Here is a 24,296-nt window from a genome sequence, read left to right on the forward strand (position 1 = left end):
ACAATCTTCACTGCTCTGGAAGTAAACAAGGTTCTTCTTGCCTTCCTTATATCCACAATACTTTTCCTTCATGGATCCCACGTTCACAGTTAACCTCAGAGAAATATAATATGGTCGTTTGGCAGATTCAGGATAATTCCACCCAAAAAATAAATATTATTATTGGCTTTTAAGATCTATAAAATCTACACAGTGATGTGCCAGGTAATATAAAAATCTCAATGTTGTATTGTGACACTGAATCCAATAATAGTCAATAGGGTTACAACATGAGAGTCACGAATAATCCAACACTTGGATTTTTGGTCACAGGCCATATGTGATTTTGCCATCATAGAACACAATGTAGATCACATGCGGCTGCAATTTGATTGTGACTTTTCTGCAATTTGGATGATTTTGTTTTACAGCCATATCTCAGATCTAAAATAGCTGCACAACAGCAATTTGTAGACCACTTGCGGGACTATCCCGAGACTGTGGTGTGACACATTGCCATGTAGCCTTTGTATAACATGGGGTGAAAATTATTTCCCATATTCTAAAAAATAATATAGTTTCTTGTGATCCGAGTTTTAGAATTTTATTTTCTTACAAAACATCTTCCACATATAAAATATTAAAACAGCTGATCTTCTGTGTGACTTCTCTGATGCTTCATAAGTTTGGCTTTAGCAGTAAAACATTTCCCACATTCTGAACATGAGTATGGTTGCTCTTTTGTGTGACTTCTATGATGTGTAACAAGATTTGATTTGTGTGTAAAGCATTTTCCACATTGTGAGCATGAATATGGCTTCTCTCCTGTATGACTTCTCTGATGTTTAACAAGATGTGATTTTTGTGCAAAACATTTTCTACATTCCGAGCATGAATATGGCTTCTCTCCGGTGTGAAATCTCTGATGTATAATGAGATGTGATTTTTGTTTAAAACATTTTCTACATTCTGCGCAGGAATACGGTTTCTCTCCTGTGTGAAATCTCTGATGTATAACAAGCTTTGATTTCTGTGTAAAACATTTCCCACATTCTGAACATATATATGGTTTCTCTCCTGTGTGAATTCTCTCATGTTTAACAAGACCTGATTTATCTCTAAAACATTTTCCACATTCTGAACATGAATATGGCTTCTCTCCTGTGTGCATTTTCTTATGTGTAACAAGACTTGATTTCTCTGTAAAACATTTCTCACATTCTGAACATACATATGGCTTTTCTCCTGTGTGACTTCTCTGATGTGTAACAAGATGTGATTTCTGTGTAAAACATTTCTCGCATTCTGAACATGAATACGGCTTCTCCTTTCTATGACATCTCTCATGTATAAAAAGACTTGATTTATCTTTAAAACATTTCCCACATTCTGAACAGGAATATGGCGTCTTCCCTGTGTGCATTTTCTCATGTGTAAGAAGACTTGATTTATCTGTAAAACATTTTCCACATTCTGTACAGGAATATGGCTTCACTCCTGTGTGAATTCTCTGATGTGTAACAAGGTTTGATTTCTGTGTAAAACATTTCCCACATTCTGAACATGAATAGGGCTTCTCACCTGTGTGAATTCTCTCATGTGCAACAAGACTTGATTTATCAATGAAACATTTCCCACATTCTGAACATGAATACAACTTCTCTCCTGTGTGACTTCTCTGATGTGTAAAAAGCTTTGATTTCTGTGTAAAACATTTTCCACATTCTGAACAAGAGTATGGCTTCTCTCCTGTGTGAATTATCTCATGTCTAACAAGATGGGATTTATATGTAAAGCACTTCCCACATTCTGAACAGGAGCATAACTTATCCCCTGTGAGAATTTGCCTGGGAATGGAAAGACTTAATCTGTTTGCGGACTCTCTATCACGTTGAAACCGTTTTCTCCCTTTCTGACCTGTACTTGTGTTAACAATGTGTGATCGGTAAGGAGAAGCCTCCTCATGATTAGGGTGATTATATGATAGATCTGTACTGTGAAGTCCTGCATATACATTAAGGGTATTGAGGTTTTCTCCTGAAGAGCGCGGCATGATATCTTCATCTTCTACTTTATAATTTAGTGATAACATGAAGTTTCCCTCAAAGTTCTTACTGTTATCTTCTGTGAAGATAAAAAAAAAAATTGTGATCAAAATATATAACATTTATATTAGACTAGAAGTGGATCCAGGAGGAACTAAAGGTATGTAGTAAGTCATTGATTTTGAATGCACTTCTGGCATGTGTGATGCCAAGTGGGTATCACATTAATACAATAAATTGTGAAGCACAAAGTGAGAAGCTCTTAAGTGTACCCCCTCCTCTGCTGCTGCTGAAATCTCAGTACAAGCTGCAGTCTCACTGACTCAGCAGTGAAAGATCCCTTTTCTTCTGGCAGCAGTTTCAGAGTGGAATTTACAGCTTCTAATAACATCTGCTGCTGTATTTTACTGCTGCATGCACTCAGCACATGTGAGATAGCAGCAGGGGAGAACATACACTGAAAATAGCTTGTCAATTAAGCTATAAGTGAACGGAGAATGAGTTTAGCTTGTGAATACAGGACTCATGAGCTCTGCACTCTCTAGCTAGAGTCATAATATGCTCATTTTAACATCATACAAGAAAATGTTCAAAAACTATTATACAGCCATTAGGACATGGAGTTTGAAAGTAAGTACACCGGCCTCCTCAGGTCTAAGAAATCAATTTAATGCTACAAGCAACTTGTATTGTTAAAAAGTCTAGTGAGAGATCCTCTTTAATATTGATATAGACAACCTGATCATGGGTACTGTATACATTTTATAAGCAGGGGTGCACCATTCATGAGGCAAATTGAGTCTCTGGCTTTATGAGTAACTCTGCTAGGACTGCAGGAGGCAAAAGATTAGCCTCCAGCTCTGCACATCTTATTCTGTGTATATGGACACTGCACAGTACCACCTCTCCTGTCCTGTATACTGGGTGTAATTCTCAGTATCTGCTCTTATTCTGTGTATATGGACACTGCACAGTACCACCTCTCCTGTCCTGTATACTGGGTGTAATCCTCAGTATCTCCTCTTATTCTGTATATATGGACACTGCACAGTATCACTTCTCCAGTCCTGTATACTGGGTGTAATCCTCAGTATCTCCTCTTATTCTGTGTATATGGACACTGCACAGTACCACCTCTCCTGTCCTGTATACTGAGTGTAATTCTCAGTATCTGCTCCTATTCTGTATATATGGACACTGCACAGTATCACTTCTCCTTTCCTGTATACTGGGTGTAATTCTCAGTATCTGCTCTTATTCTGTATATATGGGCACTGCACAGTATCACCTCTCCTGTCCTGTATACTGGGTGTAATTCTCAGTATCTCCTCTTATTCTGTGTATATGGACACTGCACAGTACCACCTCTCCTGTCCTGTATACTGGGTGTAATTCTCAGTATCTGCTCTTATTCTGTATATATGGGCACTGCACAGTACCACTTCTCCTGTCCTGTATACTGGGTATAATTCTCAGTATCTCCTCTTATTCTGTATATATGGGCACTGCACAGTATCACTTCTCCATTCCTGTATACTGGGTGTAATCCTCAGTATCTCCTCTTATTCTGTATATACGGACACTGCACAGTACCACTTCTCCTGTCCTGTATACTGGGTGTAATCCTCAGTATCTCCTCTTATTTTGTATATACGGACACTGCACAGTTTGTATATTTATGGACAGTCTAAATATTGTAGGTGTTTTTTCTGCCATCTGTAGTTTCTTATAAAGAAAAAACCCTGTCTGATTATTTTGTTTCCATTATGCATATGCCAATACATGTGATGTGAAGTGTAGACCACTTGTGTTCAGCCTTTTCAGCTATCAGGGCTCTGAGGAAGGGGTCTGAGTTAAAGGGACAGTCCTGGAATTTCTTTTAACATGGTGGTAAAAGTTTTTTTTACTTTAAAGGGATTTTTTGAGATTTTGATACTGATGAACTATCCTCAGGATAGGTTATTAGTATATGATTGGCAAGTTTCCGACACCCGGAATCCCTACTGATCAGCTGTTTGAGAAGGCACCAGAGATCCTGTGAGTGGCGCAGACTTCTCATAGCTTACCAAGCACAGCGCCGTACATCGTATAGTGGCGGTGCTTGGTATCACGCTCAGCCCTACACTGAAGTGAGCGACGATGCCTTCTCAAACAGCTCATCAGCTTGGATAGGTCATCAGTATCAAAATCTCAACCCTGGAGTGTGGTCTGGTCTGAGGTCTGTAGTTGTTTTGGTGATTATACTTCTTTTAAGTCTGAGGTCTGTATTTATTCTTAAGTTTGGAATATACTTTGGGGTCTGGGATTTAAATTTGGATGTGATAAAGATGTCGAATGTAGGACTTAAAGGGAGTCTTTCACCTAATCTGAGCGTTTTAGACCGCTCAGATCAGGTTATAGACTCTTTAACCCTCATTACGATCATACCCGTCTCTTATGTGTCCCTCGCCCAGATAATGAAAATAATACTTTTTAAACTTATGCAAATTACCTTCTGAAGGTGCCCAGGGGCGGCGTTACTGGGCGATGTGCCCAGAAAAACACACCTCCAGCCGGCGGACGTCACGAGCGGCACCAGAGGACGGCGGGCTGGGAACTGGCCCGCACCTGCGCACTGCTCTGCCCATTATGGGCAGATGAACAGCTTTTCATATTGCGCATGCGCCGGCCAACTAAAGACAGCCGGCCGGCGCATGCGCAATATGAAAGGATGTTCCTCTGCCCATAATGGGCAGAGCAGTGCGCAGGTGCGGGCCAGTTCCCAGCCCGCCGTCCTCTGGTGCCGCTCGTGATGTCCGCCGGCTGGAGGTGTGTTTTTCTGGGCACATCGCCCAGTAACGCCGCCCCTGGGCACCTTCAGAAGGTAATTTGCATAAGTTTAAAAAGTATTATTTTCATTATCTGGGCGAGGGACACATAAGAGACGGGTATGATCGTAATGAGGGTTAAAGAGTCTATAACCTGATCTGAGCGGTCTAAAACGCTCAGATTAGGTGAAAGACTCCCTTTAAGTAGAAGTTAGCGATATTGGGGGGGTATGTAAATGGTGATCATCACATAACACATTCTTTGTATGCATCGGAATCACACTGAAAAATAGTGACATAGTTACATAGTAAATACAGTTGAAAAAGACATAAGTCCATCAAATTCAACCAAGGGATAGGTGGGGACGTGAATCCCCGAAGGAAGTTAGACTCAGATTTCTACACGTTTTCATAAGCATTAATGTCACTTACTTTTAAGAATTCATCTAAACCCTTTTAGAAACTGTCCACTGTTCCTGCTGTGACCACGTCCTGAGGAAGTCTATTCCACAGATTTACAGTTCTTACAGTAAAGAAGCTTTGACGCTTCTGGAGACTAAACTTTTTCTTCTCCAGTCGGAGGCAGTGCCCCCTTGTCTTTTGAGGGAATTTTACATGAAACAGTTTTTCACCGTATTTTTTGTATGTCCCACCATTTTTCCTAATGATTGCTCCCCAGACAAAACGAGCCATTATAACTAATGAAAGGTATCTGGGAATACATTTATAATGAAGTAATATTTAAGTATTTTCATTTTCTTAATTCCCGGAGAACCACTTTAATGACACAAGTCCAAAATAATCAATACCCAGTCGAAGGAACCTGTCCTTTTTGATGAAGAAGAATGCTTCTCCTGAAGGGGAAGAGGATTCCCGGATCAAACCCCTGTAGTCAGACATGGCCTGGGTCTCAGGCAGGGACAGCACACAGCCACGTGGCGGAGTGGCTCGAATGAGGAAATCATAAGGACGACTTGGAGAAAGGGTCTTTGCATCCTTCTTGTAAAAAAAACATCAATATACAGTATGCGGAGAAAGGTGGAGGCTGGCCCTGCAGACACAGGTAGGAAATAGAATGAAATCTTATCCAAGTGAAGTGTACCCATGGGCACAATGATGTACTGGGTGGATTCTGGAAGCGCCATCCCCACCAAGAATTTCTGTAGGCACTGGGTAGGTATAGGGTATTGGTTCACTAAGGCCTGATGCAGCACATTACTTTTGTCAAGAACGTATTTTACCCCACAGTCGTCTCTCCTACTGATCCTAGGCTCTGGAGTTTCCTGCCTTGAGAGCGCAGGTACAGACATATGGGGTAATTTATTAAACTGGTGTAAAGTAGAACTGGCTTCGTTGCCCATAGCAACTAATCAGATTCCCCCTTAATTTTCCAAAGGAGCTATCAAAAATGAAAGGTGGAATCTGATTGGTTGCTATGGGCAACAAAGCCAGTTCTACTTTACACCAGTTAGATAAATGACCCCAACAGTGATTGTTGGCTCTGCAGTAGACACACAAGTCGTTAGTGTGATTGTGCCCATGCTCTTCTTCTAACAGCCTGGGATGCTCCACCTGCATTGGTTCCTGTACTGGAGCCGAGGGGAGTTAGGGGTCGCTTAAAGGATGGTGCCAGGCTGGGAGCTCTATTAGCATGTACAACCTCCTTGGTTAGCTCCCTGAATCGGAAGTCAATGCAGATGACCAGGGAAATCAGGATGTCAATGTGGGTGGCATGCGTGACCGCCCGAACAGAAGGAGAAGGCTGTAAGGGGGGGGGAGAATGGTTTCCTATCAGCGGAGGAGGAGGTGAGCTGTCCGGGCTTTCAGCGTTCAGCAGCACAGCCCGGATCTCCTCTGTGAATGGTGAGGAGATCGGGGCTGCGCTGCTGTGTATAACCGTGCCGGCTTCCCCTTTCAATTTCAGGATGGCCAAGCGGAACCCCATGCCCCCATGCCTGCACTGATGTCGGCCGTTAACCCCTTCCATCCCGCGGTCCGTAGGGACCGCTGTATGGAAGGGGGCGCTCTCTTCCTCATCGAGCGCTGCGCTGCTGTGTCAGCCCCGATGGTAACCATGGCAACCGGACCCCTTTACAGGCATTTGGCTTGCCATGGTATATCTAAGCCTGATCAGGCTCCTGCTAAAGGCAGGAGCCTGACCAGGCTAAGTGTAATAGAAAATACACTGCAGTACACTATACAATGTACTGCAGTGTATTATAGAGGCATCAGACCCAATGGATCTTCAAGAACCAAGTGGGTCTGAGTCAAAAAAGTGTAAAAAAAAAAAAAAAAAAAAGTTAAAAAAACTAACATTTTCCCATATATGCACTTTTATAATTCAGTAAAAATTAAGAAAAGAAAATACCCTAAACATGTTTGGAATCGCCACGTCCGTAACGACCAGCTCTATAAAAATATCACATGAGCTAACCTCTCAGATGAACACCGTAAAAAATAAAATAAAAACAGTGCCAAAAAATAAAAAAATTTGTCACCTACTATCACAAAAAGTGCAACACCAAGTGATCAAAAGGGCATATGCCTCCTAAAATAGTACAAATCAAACAGTCACCTCATCCCGCAAAAAATTAGCCCCTACATAAGATAATCGGCCAAAAAATTTAAAAAGCTATGGCTCTCAGACTATGGAGACACTAAAACATAATTTTTTGGGTTTCAAAAATGCTATTATTGTGTAAAACTTAAATAATAAATAAGAAAAAGTATACATATTAGGTATCGCTGCGTCGCCCGTAACGACTAGCTCTATAGAAATATCACATGACCTAATGTCACGGAAGGTGTACAGAAAACTAGAAGACACAAAATGAAGATCCGACTGACTGGATCCAAAACTAAGGAACAAAAGGGAGAGCCCTGCAACAGACCTGGCTCTCTCCCTAACTGCTCAGCCTATGCGAAAATCTCAATGGTAGATGATCGCATATCCTCGTACCTCGACTGTATAACACCTGAACACCCTATAATAGTGAGGGGACACGACCACCGGCTCCCTACACTAGATACGGAGGGAGTCAGGGTCACCTGGGATTCAGCAAATAGGAAAACACAAATGAATGAACAAAACTTATCTGTAGAAGACTCAATAGTAGCATCAGCATGCACACACTCCAGGAAGTAATATAAACCGCAAAGTGATGCAGTATGGGAAGGGATTTAAAGGGATGCAATCAGTGTAACTACATGACAGCTGAGAGAGGCTAACGAGATGATAAAATGAAAGCAAAACAAAAGCAACCTCAAGGAGGAGGTTCTGAAGGACGTCTGTCAGAGCTTCTCAGATGTCTGGTGGTGACACCTAACCCCTCAGATGAACACCGTAAAAAAATAAAAAAAGGTGCCAAAAAAGCTATTTTTTGTCACCTACCATGACAAAAAGTGCAACACCAAATCGATCAAAAGGGCGTATGCCCTCCCAAAATAGTACCAATAAAACAGTCATCTCATCCCGCGAAAAATGAGCCCCTACCTAAGACAATTGGTTAAAAAATAAAAAAACTAAGGCTACTAAATAATACAAAAAAAAGGTATGACCTGCTGTATAGGAATAGGCAGCCCGACGCGCTCTTTTATGAGGTAGTAAATTGTCATAGAAGCCAAGAGGAAGCTTTTTAGGCCTCCATCAGGTGAATACAGGACTATGGCTACATACGTCAACTGCGTCCACTGACTGCAGTTTGAACGCAGGTTTATCAACACTGGTGCATGGTACAGAGCAGCGCTTCATAAATACAGCATTTTGTCCAGAAAATTGACAGATATGCCCAGTTATTTTTCAGTTATTTGCGTAAAAGGACATGAATAAGGGTAGGTTCACACAGAGATTTATGGAGGAGGTTTTGAGGCAAATTTTCCTGCAGGTTTTTCATTCAAAACCAGAAGTGGGTTCGAAAGGAATCAGAAATGTAAAACAAGGACGCAACGTCGCCTTCCTTCTGGATTCACTGCTGGCGTTGGCTGAAAAATCTGAAGGGAAATCTTCCTCAAAACCTGCTTCAAAAAACCTCAGTGTGAACCTACCCTTAAGGCTCATGCACAAGTATTTTTTGTCCGTTCCATATTTTTTTTTTTTCTGCCCATATATGGAACTATATACAGCCAGGTCCATAAATATTGGGACATCAACACAATTCTAACATTTTTGGCTCTATACACCACCACAATGGATTTAAAATGATGTGAAGATGTCCTTCAAGATGTGCTTTAACTGCAGACTGTCAGCTTTAATTTGAGGGTATTTACATCCAAATCAGGTGAACGGTGCAGGAATTACAGCAGTTTGCATATGTGCCTCCCACTTGTTAAGGGACCAAAAGTAATGGGACAGAATAATAATCATAAATCAAACTTTCACTTTTTAATACTTGGTTGCAAATCCTTTGCAGTCAATTACAGCCTGAAGTCTGGAACGCATAGACATCACCAGACGCTGGGTTTCATCCCTGGTGATGCTCTGCCAGGCCTCTACTTCAGTTCCTGCTTGTTTTTGGGGCATTTTCCCTTCAGTTTTATCTTCAGCACGTGAAATGCATGCTCAATCGGATTCAGGTCAGGTGATTGACTTGTCCATTGCAGAGAATTCCACTTCTTTCCCTTAAAAAACTCTTTTGTTGCTTTTGCAGTATGCTTTGGGTCATTGTCCATCTGCACTGTGAAGAGCCGTCCAATGAGTTCTGAAGCATTTGGCTGAATATGAGCAGATAATATTGCCCGAAACACTTCAGAATTCATCCTGCTGCTTTTGTCAGCAGACACATCATCAATAAATACCAGAGAACCAGTTCCATTGGCAGCTATACATGCCCACGTCATGACACTACCACCACCAGGCTTCACTGATGAGGTGGTATGCTTAGGATCATGAGCAGTTCCTTTCCTTCTCCATACTCTTCTCTTCCCATAATTCTGGTACAAGTTGATCTTGGTCTCATCTATCCATAAGATGTTGTTCCAGAACTGTGAAGACTTTTTTAGATGTTGTTTGGCAAACTCTAATCTGGCCTTCCTGTTTTTGAGGCTCACCAATGGTTTACATCTTGTGGTGAACCCTCTGTATTCACTGTGGTGAAGTCTTCTCTTGATTGCTGACTTTGACACACATACACCTACCTCCTGGAGAGTGTTCGTAATCTGGCCAACTGTTGTGAAGGGTGTTTTCTTCACCAAGGAAAGAATTCTTCGGTCATCTACCGAAGTTGTTTTCCGTGGTCTTCCGGGGCTTTTGGTGTTGCTGAGCTCACCAATGCGATGCTTCTTTTTAAGAATGTTCCAAACAGTTGTTTTGGCCAGGCCTAATGTTTTTGCTATCTCTCTGATGGGTTTGTTGTGTTTTTTCAGCCTAATGATGGCTTGCTTTACCGATAGTGACAGCTCTTTGGATCTCATCTTGAGAGTTGACAGCAACAGATTCCAAATGCAAATAGCAGACTAGAAATTAACTCTGGACCTTTTATCTGCTCATTGTAATTGGGATAATGAGGGAATAACACACACCTGGCCATGGAACAGCTGAGAAGCCAATTGTCCCATTACTTTTGGTCCCTTAAAGGGGTTGTCCAGGATTAGGGACCATTGTTTACTAGCATTGCACATACACCCACGTTACATACACCCATGTCCTACCTTTTCAGCATGTTTCCAAGTACCCTTTTTATCCAAAACCTTTCTGGCAGGAAGTAACTGATTCCTTTCAGTCAGTGACGTACCGGGTCCCTTGCAGGGGAGGAAAGCTTCCTCTTCCGCTGCTCAGTGAGCCCGGTGACGTCACTGACAGTCTAATTAATTATGCAAAAGTCTGGGAGGGGCAGTAACTCTCCAGGCCAAGATTGTGCTAAGCTCCGCCCCTCCAGTCCGGTGACGTCACCGGGCGCCGACAAGGGACCAATCAGAGTAGTCCCTTGCCGGCATTCAGTTGCAGTCAGAGTCTAATGTAAAAATTCAAGTAAGTCCCCCCTCGATCCGTCCGCTCCTTGTTGTGCCGATATTTATTACTGATGGCAGCAGAGAGCGTTAGCTGTAACTGTAACAGCTAACACCCTGCTGGTCGCATCCATGTGGTTGCGACATGTGTAAAATGCTCCCCCAATGCTCTCCGATATATAACAAATGCCGATCCCCCCCCCTCCCCCCCCTTGATCCGTCCGCTCCTTGTGGAGCTGCTATTTATTACTGATGGCAGCAGAGAGCTGTTACAGCTAACGCTAACACCCTGCATGGATGCGACATGTGTAAAATGCTCCCCCAATGCACTCCGATATATAACAAATGCAGATCGCCCGCCCCCCCTCGATCCGTCCGCTCCTTGTGGAGCTGATATTGATGGTGCCGATATTGATTCCTGATGGCAGCAGAGAGCGTTAGCTGTAACTATAACAGCTAACACTCTGCTGGTGCCCCATCCATGTGAAGCTCCCTCTCTCTACCATCGCGTCCCTGCAGCGGCGCGATCGTTGCCATGGCAACCGGACGCCTAACAAAGGCGTCCTGGTTGCTATGGACCTAAGGCTAATCAGACCCGGGTCTGATTAGCCTTAGTGCAAAAGTAGCACTGACAATACAGTGCATTGAAATAGATGACTATTGCAATGCACTGTATTAAAGTGAAAGTATTAAAAAAGGTAATGAAAAAAAACTAAAAGTGACTGAAAAAAAGGGAACGTGCATACAAATTCAAAGTGTAAAAAATAAATTTGAATTAAAAATAAAATAAAAATTGTCTTTTATCCGTTCATTTATTCCTTAAAAAAATTAAATGAATAAAAAAAAAAAAAATGCATTATTTGGTATTGCCTTGTCCGTAACAACCGGCCCCATAAAAATATCACATTGCACACCATGTCCGAAAAACACCTTAAAAATATCATAAAAACTGTTAACAAAAAAAAAATTTTTTTTTTTTTCACCTAACATCACATAAAGTGCTTTAACAAGCGTTCAAAAAGGCGCATGTCCCCCAAAATAGTACTAATCAAACCGTCACCTCAACCCGCAAAAAATGGATCCCTAACTAAGACACAATCGGTCAAAAAATAAAAAAACGGTGGCTCTCAGACTATGGACACACTAAAACAATATTTTTTTGTTTCAAAGCTACTATAATTCTGTAAGGCTGGTTTAACACGGGCGTGACGGATTGGGTCCGGATGCGTTCAGGGTGCGTTTAGTGAAACTCGCACTATTTTGCAAGCAAGTTCAGTCAGTTTTGTTGTTCAGTTTTTTCCGCGCGGGTGCAATGCGTTTTGATGCGTTTTTCACCCGCGTGATAAAAAACGGAATCTTTACAAACAACATCTCCTAGCAACCATCAGTGAAAAACGCATTGCACCCGCACTTGCTTGCGGATGCAATGCGTTTTTCACGCAGCCCCATTCACTTCTATGGGGCCAGGGCTGCGTGAAAAACGCAAAATATAGAGCATGCTGCGATTTTCACGCAACGCAGAAGTGAAGCATGAAAAACAACGCTCATGTACACAGACCCAGTGAAATGAATGGGTCAGGATTCAGTGCGGTTGCTATGCGTTCACGTCACGCATTGCACCCGTGCGGAAAACTCGCTCGTGTGAAAGGGACCTAAAGCTCTCAGTCATGTTTAGGGATCTATATGGGAGCGTGGCCCTTATAGTGTGACGCTGTCAGCGATGTTTATGGATAGCTGTGGGAGCGTGGCCCTTATAGCGTGACGCTGTCAGCGATGTTTATGGATAGCTGTGGGAGCGTGGCCCTTATAGCGTGACGCTGTCAGCGATGTTTAGGGATCTATATGGGAGCATGGCCCTTATAGTGTGACGCTGTCAGCGATGTTTAGGGATCTATATGGGAGCGTGGCCCTTATAGTGTGACGCTGTCAGCGATGTTTAGGGATCTATATGGGAGCGTGGCCCTTATAGTGTGACGCTGTCAGCGATGTTTATGGATAGCTGTGGGAGCGTGGCCCTTATAGCGTGACGCTGTCAGCGATGTTTAGGGATCTATATGGGAGCGTGGCCCTTATAGTGTGACGCTGTCAGCGATGTTTAGGGATCTATATGGGAGCGTGGCCCTTATAGTGTGACGCTGTCAGCGATGTTTAGGGATCTATATGGGAGCGTGGCCCTTATAGTGTGACGCTGTCAGCGATGTTTATGGATAGATGTGGGAGCGTGGCCCTTATAGTGTGACGCTGTCAGCGATGTTTAGGGATCTATATGGGAGCGTGGCCCTTATAGTGTGACGCTGTCAGCGATGTTTATGGATCTATATGGGAGCGTGGCCCTTATAGTGTGACGCTGTCAGCGATGTTTATGGATAGATGTGGGAGCGTGGCCCTTATAGTGTGACGCTGTCAGCGATGTTTATGGATAGATGTGGGAGCGTGGCCCTTATAGCGTGACGCTGTCAGCGATGTTTATGGATAGATGTGGGAGCGTGGCCCTTATAGTGTGACGCTGTCAGCGATGTTTATGGATCTATATGGGAGCGTGGCCCTTATAGTGTGACGCTGTCAGCGATGTTTATGGATAGATGTGGGAGCGTGGCCCTTATAGTGTGACGCTGTCAGCGATGTTTATGGATAGATGTGGGAGCGTGGCCCTTATAGCGTGACGCTGTCAGCGATGTTTATGGATAGATGTGGGAGCGTGGCCCTTATAGTGTGACGCTGTCAGCGATGTTTATGGATCTATATGGGAGCGTGGCCCTTATAGTGTGACGCTGTCAGCGATGTTTATGGATAGATGTGGGAGCGTGGCCCTTATAGTGTGACGCTGTCAGCGATGTTTATGGATAGATGTGGGAGCGTGGCCCTTATAGTTTGTTGCAGTCTGCTATCCCTACAGGGGGGGTCCAGTGGGTCTGGATGTAATGTGGGGGGCAGTAGGAGATGAGCGCTTCCATTGTGGAGGCGCTCATCTCCATATCTAATCCATCCTTAGGACAGCGATACAGATGCCTGTGCTGCGGCAGGGGAGGGAGAGGTGTGTCCTATTCGTGTAGGTTTTACTGAAAAGAAGCGGTGTTTCTATGAGGGCACATTCACCCGGTCGTAGGAGTGCCTGTCCGTGCACTGTTGGCCTCAATTTCAGGTCACCAAGTCACGGGCAACGTCTGTGCAGCAGCCGGGATGGATCCATCCATGATACTTCCTTTACACAAAAAAGTATTGCATGCAATATTTTTTTATGTGCGGAGGCCAGAAACACCACAAAGCCACTCCGTAGTGTTTCTGTGGGGTTCCCCTGTGCATTTCTGCACTGCATCTCCTTGATTGCGTACAATTTCAAGTGAATAGGTCCTTGATCAGTGTTGCATATGACCAGTGGATGTGTATTACGGGCCCACTGTATGCGGGAGGCAATACGGCCATGGCTGGCCAGCCGCAGTGTACATGAGCCCTGATGGACTGTTTATTTAGACAAATTTATGACAGCACACAGGCGGCATTCATGTTTTTTAACTGCCGCTAAAGGGCTTATTCGCGTGACCATGTGCAGCCCGTGCCTGTGCTGTTGAGGTCCACCATGCACGTGCACCAACCGTGGGCCAGCCAGATACAGATCATGGACCAATTCACTTGAATGGGTCCACGATTCATCTGTTCAGCAAGAAGATAGAGCAAGTTCTATCCTTTTGCAGTGCAGAGGAATCGAATGGAACCCCAGGAAACTCCTTAGTGTCATCTTCAAGCGGATCCGTCCCCATTGACTTACATTGTAAGTCGGAACGGATCCGCTCGCCTCCGCACGGCCAGGCGGACACCCGAACGCTGCTTGCAGCGTTCAGGTGTCCGCTCACTGAGCGGAGCGGAGGCTGAGTGCTGGTAGACGGATGCATTCTCAGTGGATCCGCCTCCACTGAGAATGCATTAGGGCCAGACGGCTGCGTTCAGGGCCGCTTGTGAGCCCCTTCAAACGGAGCTCACGAGCGGACACCTGAACGCAGGTGTGAAAGGAGCCTTAGGCCTCTTTCACATCATTTTTCTCAGCAATGCGGGCACATATGAACATGGGACCAACAGAGATGTCTACAGCTGCCAAGCGCTCATGTAGCGCTCTTTCACACTTGCGTTGTGTGGATCCAGCGTGCACCGGAAATGCCCGCCGGATCTGTCACAGCGCAAGACAACTGAAAGCATTTGAAGACTGATCAGTCTTCAAATTGCTTTCAGTGTTACTATGGCAGCCAGGACGCTATTAAAGTCCTGGTTGCCATAGTAAGTAGTGTGGAGCGGGGGAGCGGTAAAATTACAGTCCGTGAGGGTCCCGGGGCGCTCCACAATGACATCAGAGCACCCCACTTGCATGGATCACGTGATCCATGCTCATGGGGCGCTCTGACGTCATTGTGGAGCGCCCCGGGACTCGGGAGCCGCACGGACGGTAAGTATACTTGTCCCCTGCCTCCCCACTACACTTTACCATGGCAGCCGGGACGTTAGCGTCCTGGCTACCATGGTAACCATTCATAAAAGGTAAACGTCGGGTCCGGATTAATGCACTTCAATGGACATTAATTCCGGATCCGGCGTTATGGCATGTCTTCCGGATTTTTGGACGGAGACAAATCTGCAGCATGATACGGTTTTGTCAACGTCCAAAAAACTTTCACAAACTGAACGGAAGACATCCTGATGCATCCTGAAGGGATTTCTCTCCATTCAGAATGCATGGGGATAACACTGATCAGTATCTTTCCGTCCTGGAGCCCCGAGGACGGAACTCTAGGATGGAAAGCAAAAACGCCAGTGTGAAAGAGCCCTAAGTCAATGGGGACGGATCTGTTTTTTATGACAATCTGGCACCATAGAAAATGGATCCATCTCCCATTGACTTTTAATGGTGTTCAAGATGGATCCATATTGGCTAAGGTAAAGATAATACAAACTGATCTATTCTGAGCGGATGCAGCAGTTTGTATTATCGGTGCGGATCCATCCATGATGGATCAACACCAAACGTGAGCGTGAAAATAGCCTTACTGTGTAGCAGAGCAAAACTATTGAAATTGTAAAACATTAGCAATGCTAAGATATATTACTAATAATTGGTTATTGTAATGATGAATGTACACACGCAACTAAAAATGATCTACCATTGTGGAAAGATGGAGCTGCTCCCTGTGTGTTCACTGTCTGCAAACACTGAGCACAAGACATGTGCAAGAGCCAGAGCAGGGAGGGGTTTATGGGGGAGGAATATGTAAGAGGGGGGTGGATCTATGGAGGAGTGGAGGAGGCTGAATATGTATGAGGGGGGTGGATCTATGGAGGAGGCTGAATATGTATGAGGGGGGCGGATCTATGGAGGAGGCTGAATATGTAAGAGGGGGCGGATCTATGGAGGAGGCTGAATATGTATGAGGGGGCGGATCTATGGAGGAGGCTGAATATGTAAGAGGGGGCGGATCTATGGAGGAGGCTGAATATGTATGAGGGGGGCGGATCTATGGAGGAGGCTGAATATGTAAGAGGGGGCGGATCTATGGAGGAGGCTGAATATGTAAGAGGGGCGGATCTATGGAGGAGGCTGAATATGTATGAGGGGGGCGGATCTATGGAGGAGGCGGAATATGTATGAGGGGGCGGATCTATGGAGGAGGATGAATATGTATGAGGGGGGCAGATCTATGGAGGAGGCTGAATATGTATGAGGGGGCGGATCTATGGGGGGGCGGAATATGTATGAGGGGGGCGGGTGCAGGGAGGTGATCTTACACTGTAGAAACCAGGAGCTGCTGATCTGCACTGGGAGCCACAATGCACTGCAGCAGGAAGTGATGGCACATAAACAGATATGTACACAGTCTGCTGGGGACTGGAGGAGCCATGCAGCAGTGCAAAAGCTACCTAAAAACATCTTAGGAAGATAGATTTGGCTACTAACAGTGAGTAAGCAGTTTTAAAAAAAAATGTTTGATCCCGGACAACCCCTTTAACAAGTGGGAGGCACATATGCAAACTGTTGTAATTCCTGCACCGTTCACCTGATTTGGGTGTAAATACCTCAAATTACAGCTGACGGTCTGCAGGTAAAGCTCATCTTGTTTGTTTCATTTCAAATCCATTGTGGTGGTATATAGAGCCAAAAACGTTAGAATTGTGTCAATGTCCCCGTATTTACGGACCTGACTGTATATTATATATATATATATAGCAGAGCTGTATAGGAAGCGGTTCTGCCAGAGTGCTAGAGGGTACTGGCGAAGACAGATGTAGCAGAGCTGTATAGGAAGCGGTTCTGCCACAGTGCTAGAGGGTACTGGCGGAGACGGATGTAGCAGAGCTGTATAGGAAGCGGTTCTGCCAGAGTGCTAGAGGGTACTGGCGGAGACGGATGTAGCAGAGCTGTATAGGAAGCGGTTCTGCCAGAGTGCTAGAGGGTACTGGCGGAGACGGATGTAGCAGAGCTGTATAGGAAGCGGTTCTGCCACAGTGCTAGAGGGTACTGGCGGAGACGGATGTAGCAGAGCTGTATAGGAAGCGGTTCTGCCAGAGTGCTAGAGGGTACTGGCGGAGACGGATGTAGCAGAGCTGTATAGGAAGCGGTTCTGCCAGAGTGCTAGAGGGTACTGGCGAAGACAGATGTAGCAGAGCTGTATAGGAAGCGGTTCTGCCAGAGTGCTAGAGGGTACTGGCGGAGACGGATGTAGCAGAGCTGTATAGGAAGCGGTTCTGACACAGTGCTAGAAGGTACTGGCGGAGACGGATGACGCAGAGGATCCTGATCAGTCAGAAAAATGCATTGAAATGCCGGATCCGTCTTTCCGTTGTCATCCGGCAAAACGGATCTGGCATTTATTTTTTTCGGTCTGCGGTCCGGCATTCCGGTATTTTAAATGCCGTATCTGGCACTAATACATTCCTATGGGGAAAAATGTTGGATCCGGCATTCAGGCAAGTCTTCAGTTTTTTTGGCCGGAGATAAAACCGTAGCATGCTGTGGTATTATCTCCGTCCTGAACAGTCAAAAAGACTGAACTGAAGACATCCTGATGCATCCTGAACGGATTTCTCTCCATTCAGAATGCATGGGGATAAAACTGATCAGGATTCTTCCGGCATAGAGCCCCGACGACGGAACTCTATGCCGGAACAGAACAACGCAAGTGTGAAAGAGCCCTAACGCTAGTGTGAAAATACCCTTAGGTGTATACACAACTGTAGTAGACCTGTAATGGAAACAAATCTGCATCAGTGCTGGTCAGTGGGGGATGGTAATATTTTAAGCGAGGCAAAAGCACAGATCATTTGGCTACTAGCTAACATGCTTTTGGGCTGATGTAAAGTAGTGAATTATTGTTTTGCTGCTTAGAATGGGTTTTGTGTGTGAAACTGTATTAGAATGCAGGACAGCCACACGTTCCTGTACACTGAGCTCACTTATCACAGCTCTCTGATGATTCCCCAGCCGAGGGGAGGGGCCTCACAGACACTGCAGGCTGCCAGACTGATGACTCATACTCTTCACATGAACTAGCATGCAAGGACTGAGTTCTCAGTGTGATGTCATAAGGAGGCGTGGCCAGCCTTCACTCAAACTGCCTAAGCCCGCCCAGCCTTTGCAGCAGGAAACCAGGAAGTGAACAGCAGAGCTGGCAGCAGGTAAGGATGAAATAGCAAGATGGGAATATCCCCCGTCGTATATAAAGGAATTATCCAGTACTATAAACTGCCCCCCATACGCCCGGGCCCCTCACAAGGAATATACTTACTCCGCTTCCTGCGCCATTCCTGGTCCCCGCACCGCCGCTGCTGTTTCTCCCCGTGTGCCGATGAAAACATCCGGTGTCGGGGGGGGGGGGAGCAGCCAATGGCAGAAGGGGGCGAGTCTCCCTAGCATCACGGGTGACGCTAGGGAGGCTCGTCCCTGCCTGTCATTGGCTGCTCCCCCCCCCCCCCCCCGACACCGGATGTTTTCATCGGCACACGGGGAGAAACAGCAGCGGCGGTGCGGGGACCAGAACTTCTTTTTGTCACATCACATGACCCACAACTTTTAGATTTTCCTGTCAATGTGTCATTTATTGTTAGATTTCATTAGATTTTTTTTAAGGAACACAAAAAAAACACTAATTCCCCCACTGGTCTTTGCAGGGTTTTTTTTTTTTTGCTGTTTATCATCTAGTAATATAATTTTAATCTATGGTGGATTCATGTCACATGACCGCTGCTAAGAAAGAAGAGTCGCAGGCCAAAGTGAAAGAGGAGAGCACTTAGTCACGTGTCTTAGGAGGACAGTTTTACAGCAGTTATTTCCTTTTTTACTGCAAAAATCCTTTAATCTTCATAAAGAAAATCACCAAAATCTATAACTTACTGTTTAAAGGGACACTGACAGGCCGAATAAGCATAATTAGCTGTATATATGACTGCGCAGGTCTTCTAATGTGTATTAAAGACATATAAGTCTAACCCCTGTCCACCTTATGAAGACTGTAAAATGATGTTTTATAACCTGATAGAATCGCTCGTCTTTGTGCCCAAGGGGCGGCGTTTCAGCTTCACTTCTGCCCAGGCAGCCGCCCCCCAGCTCATCAATATTCACTTCACTGGGCGGCTTCAGAAAAGTGCCCGGCGCAGAACGCAGAGGCTGAAGCGGCCTCAAAGAAGCAGAGGGGACGCAGGCACGATGTGATCCCGGCCAAGCTCAAATGGAGTCCGATGCCCATAGCTTTGTATTGAGCATGTGCCGGATCTCGGAACGTCGGGGACAGCAGAAGCCGCCCAGCGAAGTGAATATTGATGAGCTGGGCGGCGCTTCAGAACGGTTGGGGGGAGGCTACCTGGGCAGAAGTGAAGCTGAAACGCCGCCCCTTGGGCGGAAAGACGAGCGATTTTACAGTCTTCATAAGGTGGACAGGGGTTAGACTTATATGTTTTTAATACACATTAGAAGACCTGTGCAGTCATATATACAGCTAATTATGCTTAGTCGGCCTGTCAGTGTCCCTTTAATATTTCTTTACTATCCCAACATGATGGTTAACCCTTTCCTGCACAATGAGGTACGTACATGTAGGTCACTGGCGGCATGTAATTCCTGCACAATGGCGTACATGTAGTAGCACAGACACAAAAGCTGTGCCCCCATAATCCCCAGTGGGTGTGTGGATGTGACTGACCGTCATGTCCTGCAGGAACAGCCGGGATCAGAGAAGAATCTGATCAGAGATCTCGTTATCCAGCTGACGGTGAACACTTCATGATGTGATGGGGACATCTCCAATCAAAGAGCAGCAGCCGGTGATCAGATTCTCCTCCTGCCCTGAAGGCATCAAGGACAGAATCTGAAGTCACTTTCTCCATTCATGATTCCATACCTGTGGTGACATCTCCTGGAATGTTCTCCTCCACCTCAATCTTACATGGGGGATCGCCCATCATCCGCTCTTCAACCTCCACTTTAATATCAGTCAGATCTTCCCCCTGATTTATCATCTGTAACAATTCAGTACAATACAGCAGACAGGTGGGAAACCTAACAGATCCACATAAGAGACCCCCACAATCTATGACCCCTCTATGACCGCAGGACCCCCCTATATAGATGTGTATAGGGCTCAGCTCCATCTACCTGAGGGTTCTCCGGGACCTTCTCCTCTGGACAGTCCTGGGAATACAGAGGACGGGGACATCTCTCTGGTGGATTTCTCCTCCTGGATCCATCTATGGAGACACAAGCACACAGTGACTGAATACATGGCCTCCTGTAGATCTGTCTATAGATCAGAAAAAACAACCACTCCCAGTCTCCTCTCCACTAGGCACAAGAAACCACAAAGGAGAAAGCTCTAAATTTACGTATATATATCTGACAACATTGGTTTTCTCTGACAAAAACATGAGAGGAACTGCCGCCTTGCTGGACAGGAACAGGAACCTTGAAGATCACTGAGAGACAGCTTCATTAGAAGGACTGTTATGCCCGTCTTGTGTTGATCCTGCTGCAGTTTTATTGATACATTTTTATAAAATGTACACTTATGGCAGATACAACATAAAAACCTCTAAATGGAGAATACGCCCCAAAAGAAGTTGAAACTGAGGCAATCCGGGTTCCACATTGTTGATGTGCTGTGAATTTAATATATCTTGGGATTAGAGTGAAATTGGATTTAATTGGCCGCCGAGTATTCTACAACCAGCAGAGCAAGATGTGTTTGTGTCAAAATGTCGCATCCTGCAAGTGCTAAGCAAAGGTGGTCAGCGCTCCACTGTTCCAATTGCTCACATTGCAGTGCATTGGAGCTACAGATACAGTAAAGAACAGCAAGCTATGCTGTTTCCAAGTTAAGCCCCGCCCCCGCAGAACTTTCCTGTTGTCTACTGTCTCCATATGGAAGTGACATTACCCCAGATCCACATGTCACTGCACACACATGTATACACTGCAGATGACGGCTCTTACCTTGTGCTCCTCCATTACATGTCACTGCACACACGTGTATACACTGCACATGACGGCTCTTACCTTGTGATATAAGAGGCTGGTGCTCCTCCATTACATGTCACTGCACACACGTGTATACACTGCACATGACTGCTCTTACCTTGTGATATAAGAGGCTGGTGCTCCTCCATTACATGTCACTGCACACACGTGTATACACTGCACATGACGGGTCTTACCTTGTGATATAAGAGGCTGGTGCTCCTCCATTACATGTCACTGCACACACGTGTATACACTGCACATGACGGCTCTTACCTTGTGATATAAGAGGCTGTTGCTCCTCCATTACATGTCACTGCACACACGTGTATACACTGCACATGACGGCTCTTACCCTGTGATATAAGAGGCTGGTGCTCCTCCATTACATGTCACTGCACACACGTGTATACACTGCACATGACGGCTCTTACCTTGTGATATAAGAGGCTGGTGCTCCTCCATTACATGTCACTGCACACACGTGTATACACCGCACATGACGGCTCTTACCCTGTGATATAAGAGGCTGGTGCTCCCCCATTACATGTCACTGCACACACGTGTATACACTGCACATGACGGCTCTTACCTTGTGATATAAGAGGCTGGTGCTCCTCCATTACATGTCACTGCACACACGTGTATACACTGCACATGACGGCTCTTACCTTGTGATATAAGAGGCTGGTGCTCCTCCATTACATGTCACTGCACACACGTGTATACACTGCACATGACGGGTCTTACCTTGTGATATAAGAGGCTGGTGCTCCTCCATTACATGTCACTGCACACACGTGTATACACTGCACATGACGGCTCTTACCTTGTGATATAAGAGGCTGGTGCTCCTCCATTACATGTCACTGCATACACGTGTATACACTGCACATGACGGCTCTCACCTTGTGATATAAGAGGCTGGTGCTCCTCCATCATGGCCTCCTTGTACAGGTCCTTGTGTCCTTCTATATACTCCCACTCCTCCATGGAGAAATAGACAGTGACATCCTGACACCTTATAGGAACCTGACAACACAATGACACCGTCATCACCCAGACCCCTCCAGTGCTGTTACTGGAGAATTTCCCAGCATTCCCAGCAGTGTCACCTCTCCAGTCAGCAGCTCCATCATCTTGTGGGTGAGTTCTAGGATCTTCTGCTCATGTGTCAGGGGGTGAGGGGGAGGCTCTGAGATTGGGTGAGGGGTCCTGCTCCGCCCTCCTGACTCCTGGAGATGGATGATGGGAGTCACACAGTCCCCCGATGTCTTCTTCACTATTGTGTACTCCTGTGGATGGAGAGAGACACTTAGGGAATAAACCCTTCAGGGGCCATGTGCTCTCCTCCGGCCCTCTCCTCCTGGTACAACGTGCCTACTTACCTTCTCATGGCTCCTACAACATGACTATTGGTCACTGGTCACATGACACATCACTCACCATATTGGGGGATGATCTTCAGGTTCTCCATCACTTGGAAGGTCTGGAGGCCGTTCTACAGGACCCTGGACTCTTCCTATCACTTCCTATGATGGATTCTCCTTCCCGATGTCTGACTTGTTACAGAATACAATAAAGAGGAGAGAAATCTAGAAAAGTTTACCTCTTCGCTCAGCAGGGAGATGATCTCCAAGGTGAGGTCTAATATTCTTCTGCTGATCTCCTTCCTGTCCATCCTTGGTGGTCATTCAGGAGAAGAGGAGAGAACTGGAGGAGCTGGAGACTTCTAGTACTGCAGGCGCCTTTATGAGAAGAGGAGAAGAAATCATCCAGGGGACAAGACCAGATGTCACCTCCAGAACCGCACTTCCTGAGCCCCCACCACATGGATTCCAGGGGCCCCAACATGGAGATTTCTGGTGGCTCCACGGGAGATAAATGTCTGATAGATGCAGGTCCCACCTCTGGGCTGTGCTCAGCTGTGTCCACAACTCCTAGAGAAGAGACTGGAGAGAGCTGAGCTGATGCTGGGCCCCGTTCCATTCATTCTGCTCGTGGAGGCAGGGGCCCCTCACCAGGACAGAGTCCAGTGAATGATGACAACCCCCACTCTCCCCACATCATACTAAGCTGAGGAGCGGAGAAGGATTCCTTGTGTGTAATGGAGGAGAATCTCCAGAGGTGACATGTCTGAGCTCTCCACCACACTGTCTCCTCACAGCTCATCTTACCTGCAGGCTGGAGGAATGGCTGATACCAGAGAGAACAAGAGCCCTGACTACCGACCAGGACCTGCCCAGTATCTGCTGCACTGCCCTAGCTGAAGGACCTGCGGTGACGTCACCGTCATGTGATCAGTGAATCTCCTGGCTAGCTCCGCCCCCTGCACTGATCACATGACGGTGACATCATCACAGGTCCTTTAGCTCTCAGTACATTCTAAACTGAAGGGGCTTCTGACAGAATCTAGCCCCGCCCCCAATTCCTTCTGAGAACTAATGTCTAATCTGATCCCTCACAGAACTTGTAGGAAAAGTCCTTCAGCCTCCAAATCAGAACATCACCTCATAAAGTGTCCCAGACCTCTCCAGAGCCCATACATTGTAGGCATTACCCAGCAGCAGATACTGGGCAGGTCCTGGTCGGTAGTCAGGGCTCTTGTTCTCTCTGGTATCAGCCATTCCTCCAGCCTGCAGGTAAGATGAGCTGTGAGGAGACAGTGTGGTGGAGAGCTCAGACATGTCACCTCTGGAGATGCTCCTCCATTACACATAATAAATCCTATTAATGAGAAATGTCCAGTGTCCTCCAGGCTCCTCCTCACTTCATTGGCTGGACCCTATACTTACCATAGAGAGTTACCCCGCCCAGCAGGTATCGGGCCTATTAATGAGAAATATCCAGGCTCCTCCTCACCTCACAAGCGTGACCTACAGTTACCATGGAGACCGGCCCCACCCAGCGAGTATTGGGCCAGTGCCCTCCTGGCTCCTCCTCACCTCGCAGGTTGGGCCCTAAATTTCCTAAGAAGACTGGCCCCGCCCAGCAAGTATGGGGCCCAAGGTCTATTAATGAGAAATGTCCAGTATC

General features: G+C 45.9%; 1 protein-coding gene across 1 annotated transcript; it reads right to left on the reverse strand.

The window, feature by feature from the left end:
• Window positions 1-210: 210 nt before the first annotated feature.
• Window positions 211-20,442, reverse strand: LOC122925047 (gastrula zinc finger protein XlCGF26.1-like). Its single transcript, XM_044276581.1, has 3 exons — window positions 20,403-20,442; window positions 20,149-20,266; window positions 211-2,103 (listed from the first exon to the last, which is right to left on the reverse strand). The coding sequence occupies exons 2-3, from the start codon at window positions 20,264-20,266 to the stop codon at window positions 620-622; spliced, it is 1,602 nt and encodes a 533-aa protein (XP_044132516.1). The 5' UTR covers window positions 20,403-20,442; the 3' UTR covers window positions 211-619.
• Window positions 20,443-24,296: the final 3,854 nt, after the last annotated feature.

The sequence above is a fragment of the Bufo gargarizans genome, chromosome 1 (assembly GCF_014858855.1).
Source record: "Bufo gargarizans isolate SCDJY-AF-19 chromosome 1, ASM1485885v1, whole genome shotgun sequence".
NCBI lineage: Eukaryota > Metazoa > Chordata > Amphibia > Anura > Bufonidae > Bufo > Bufo gargarizans.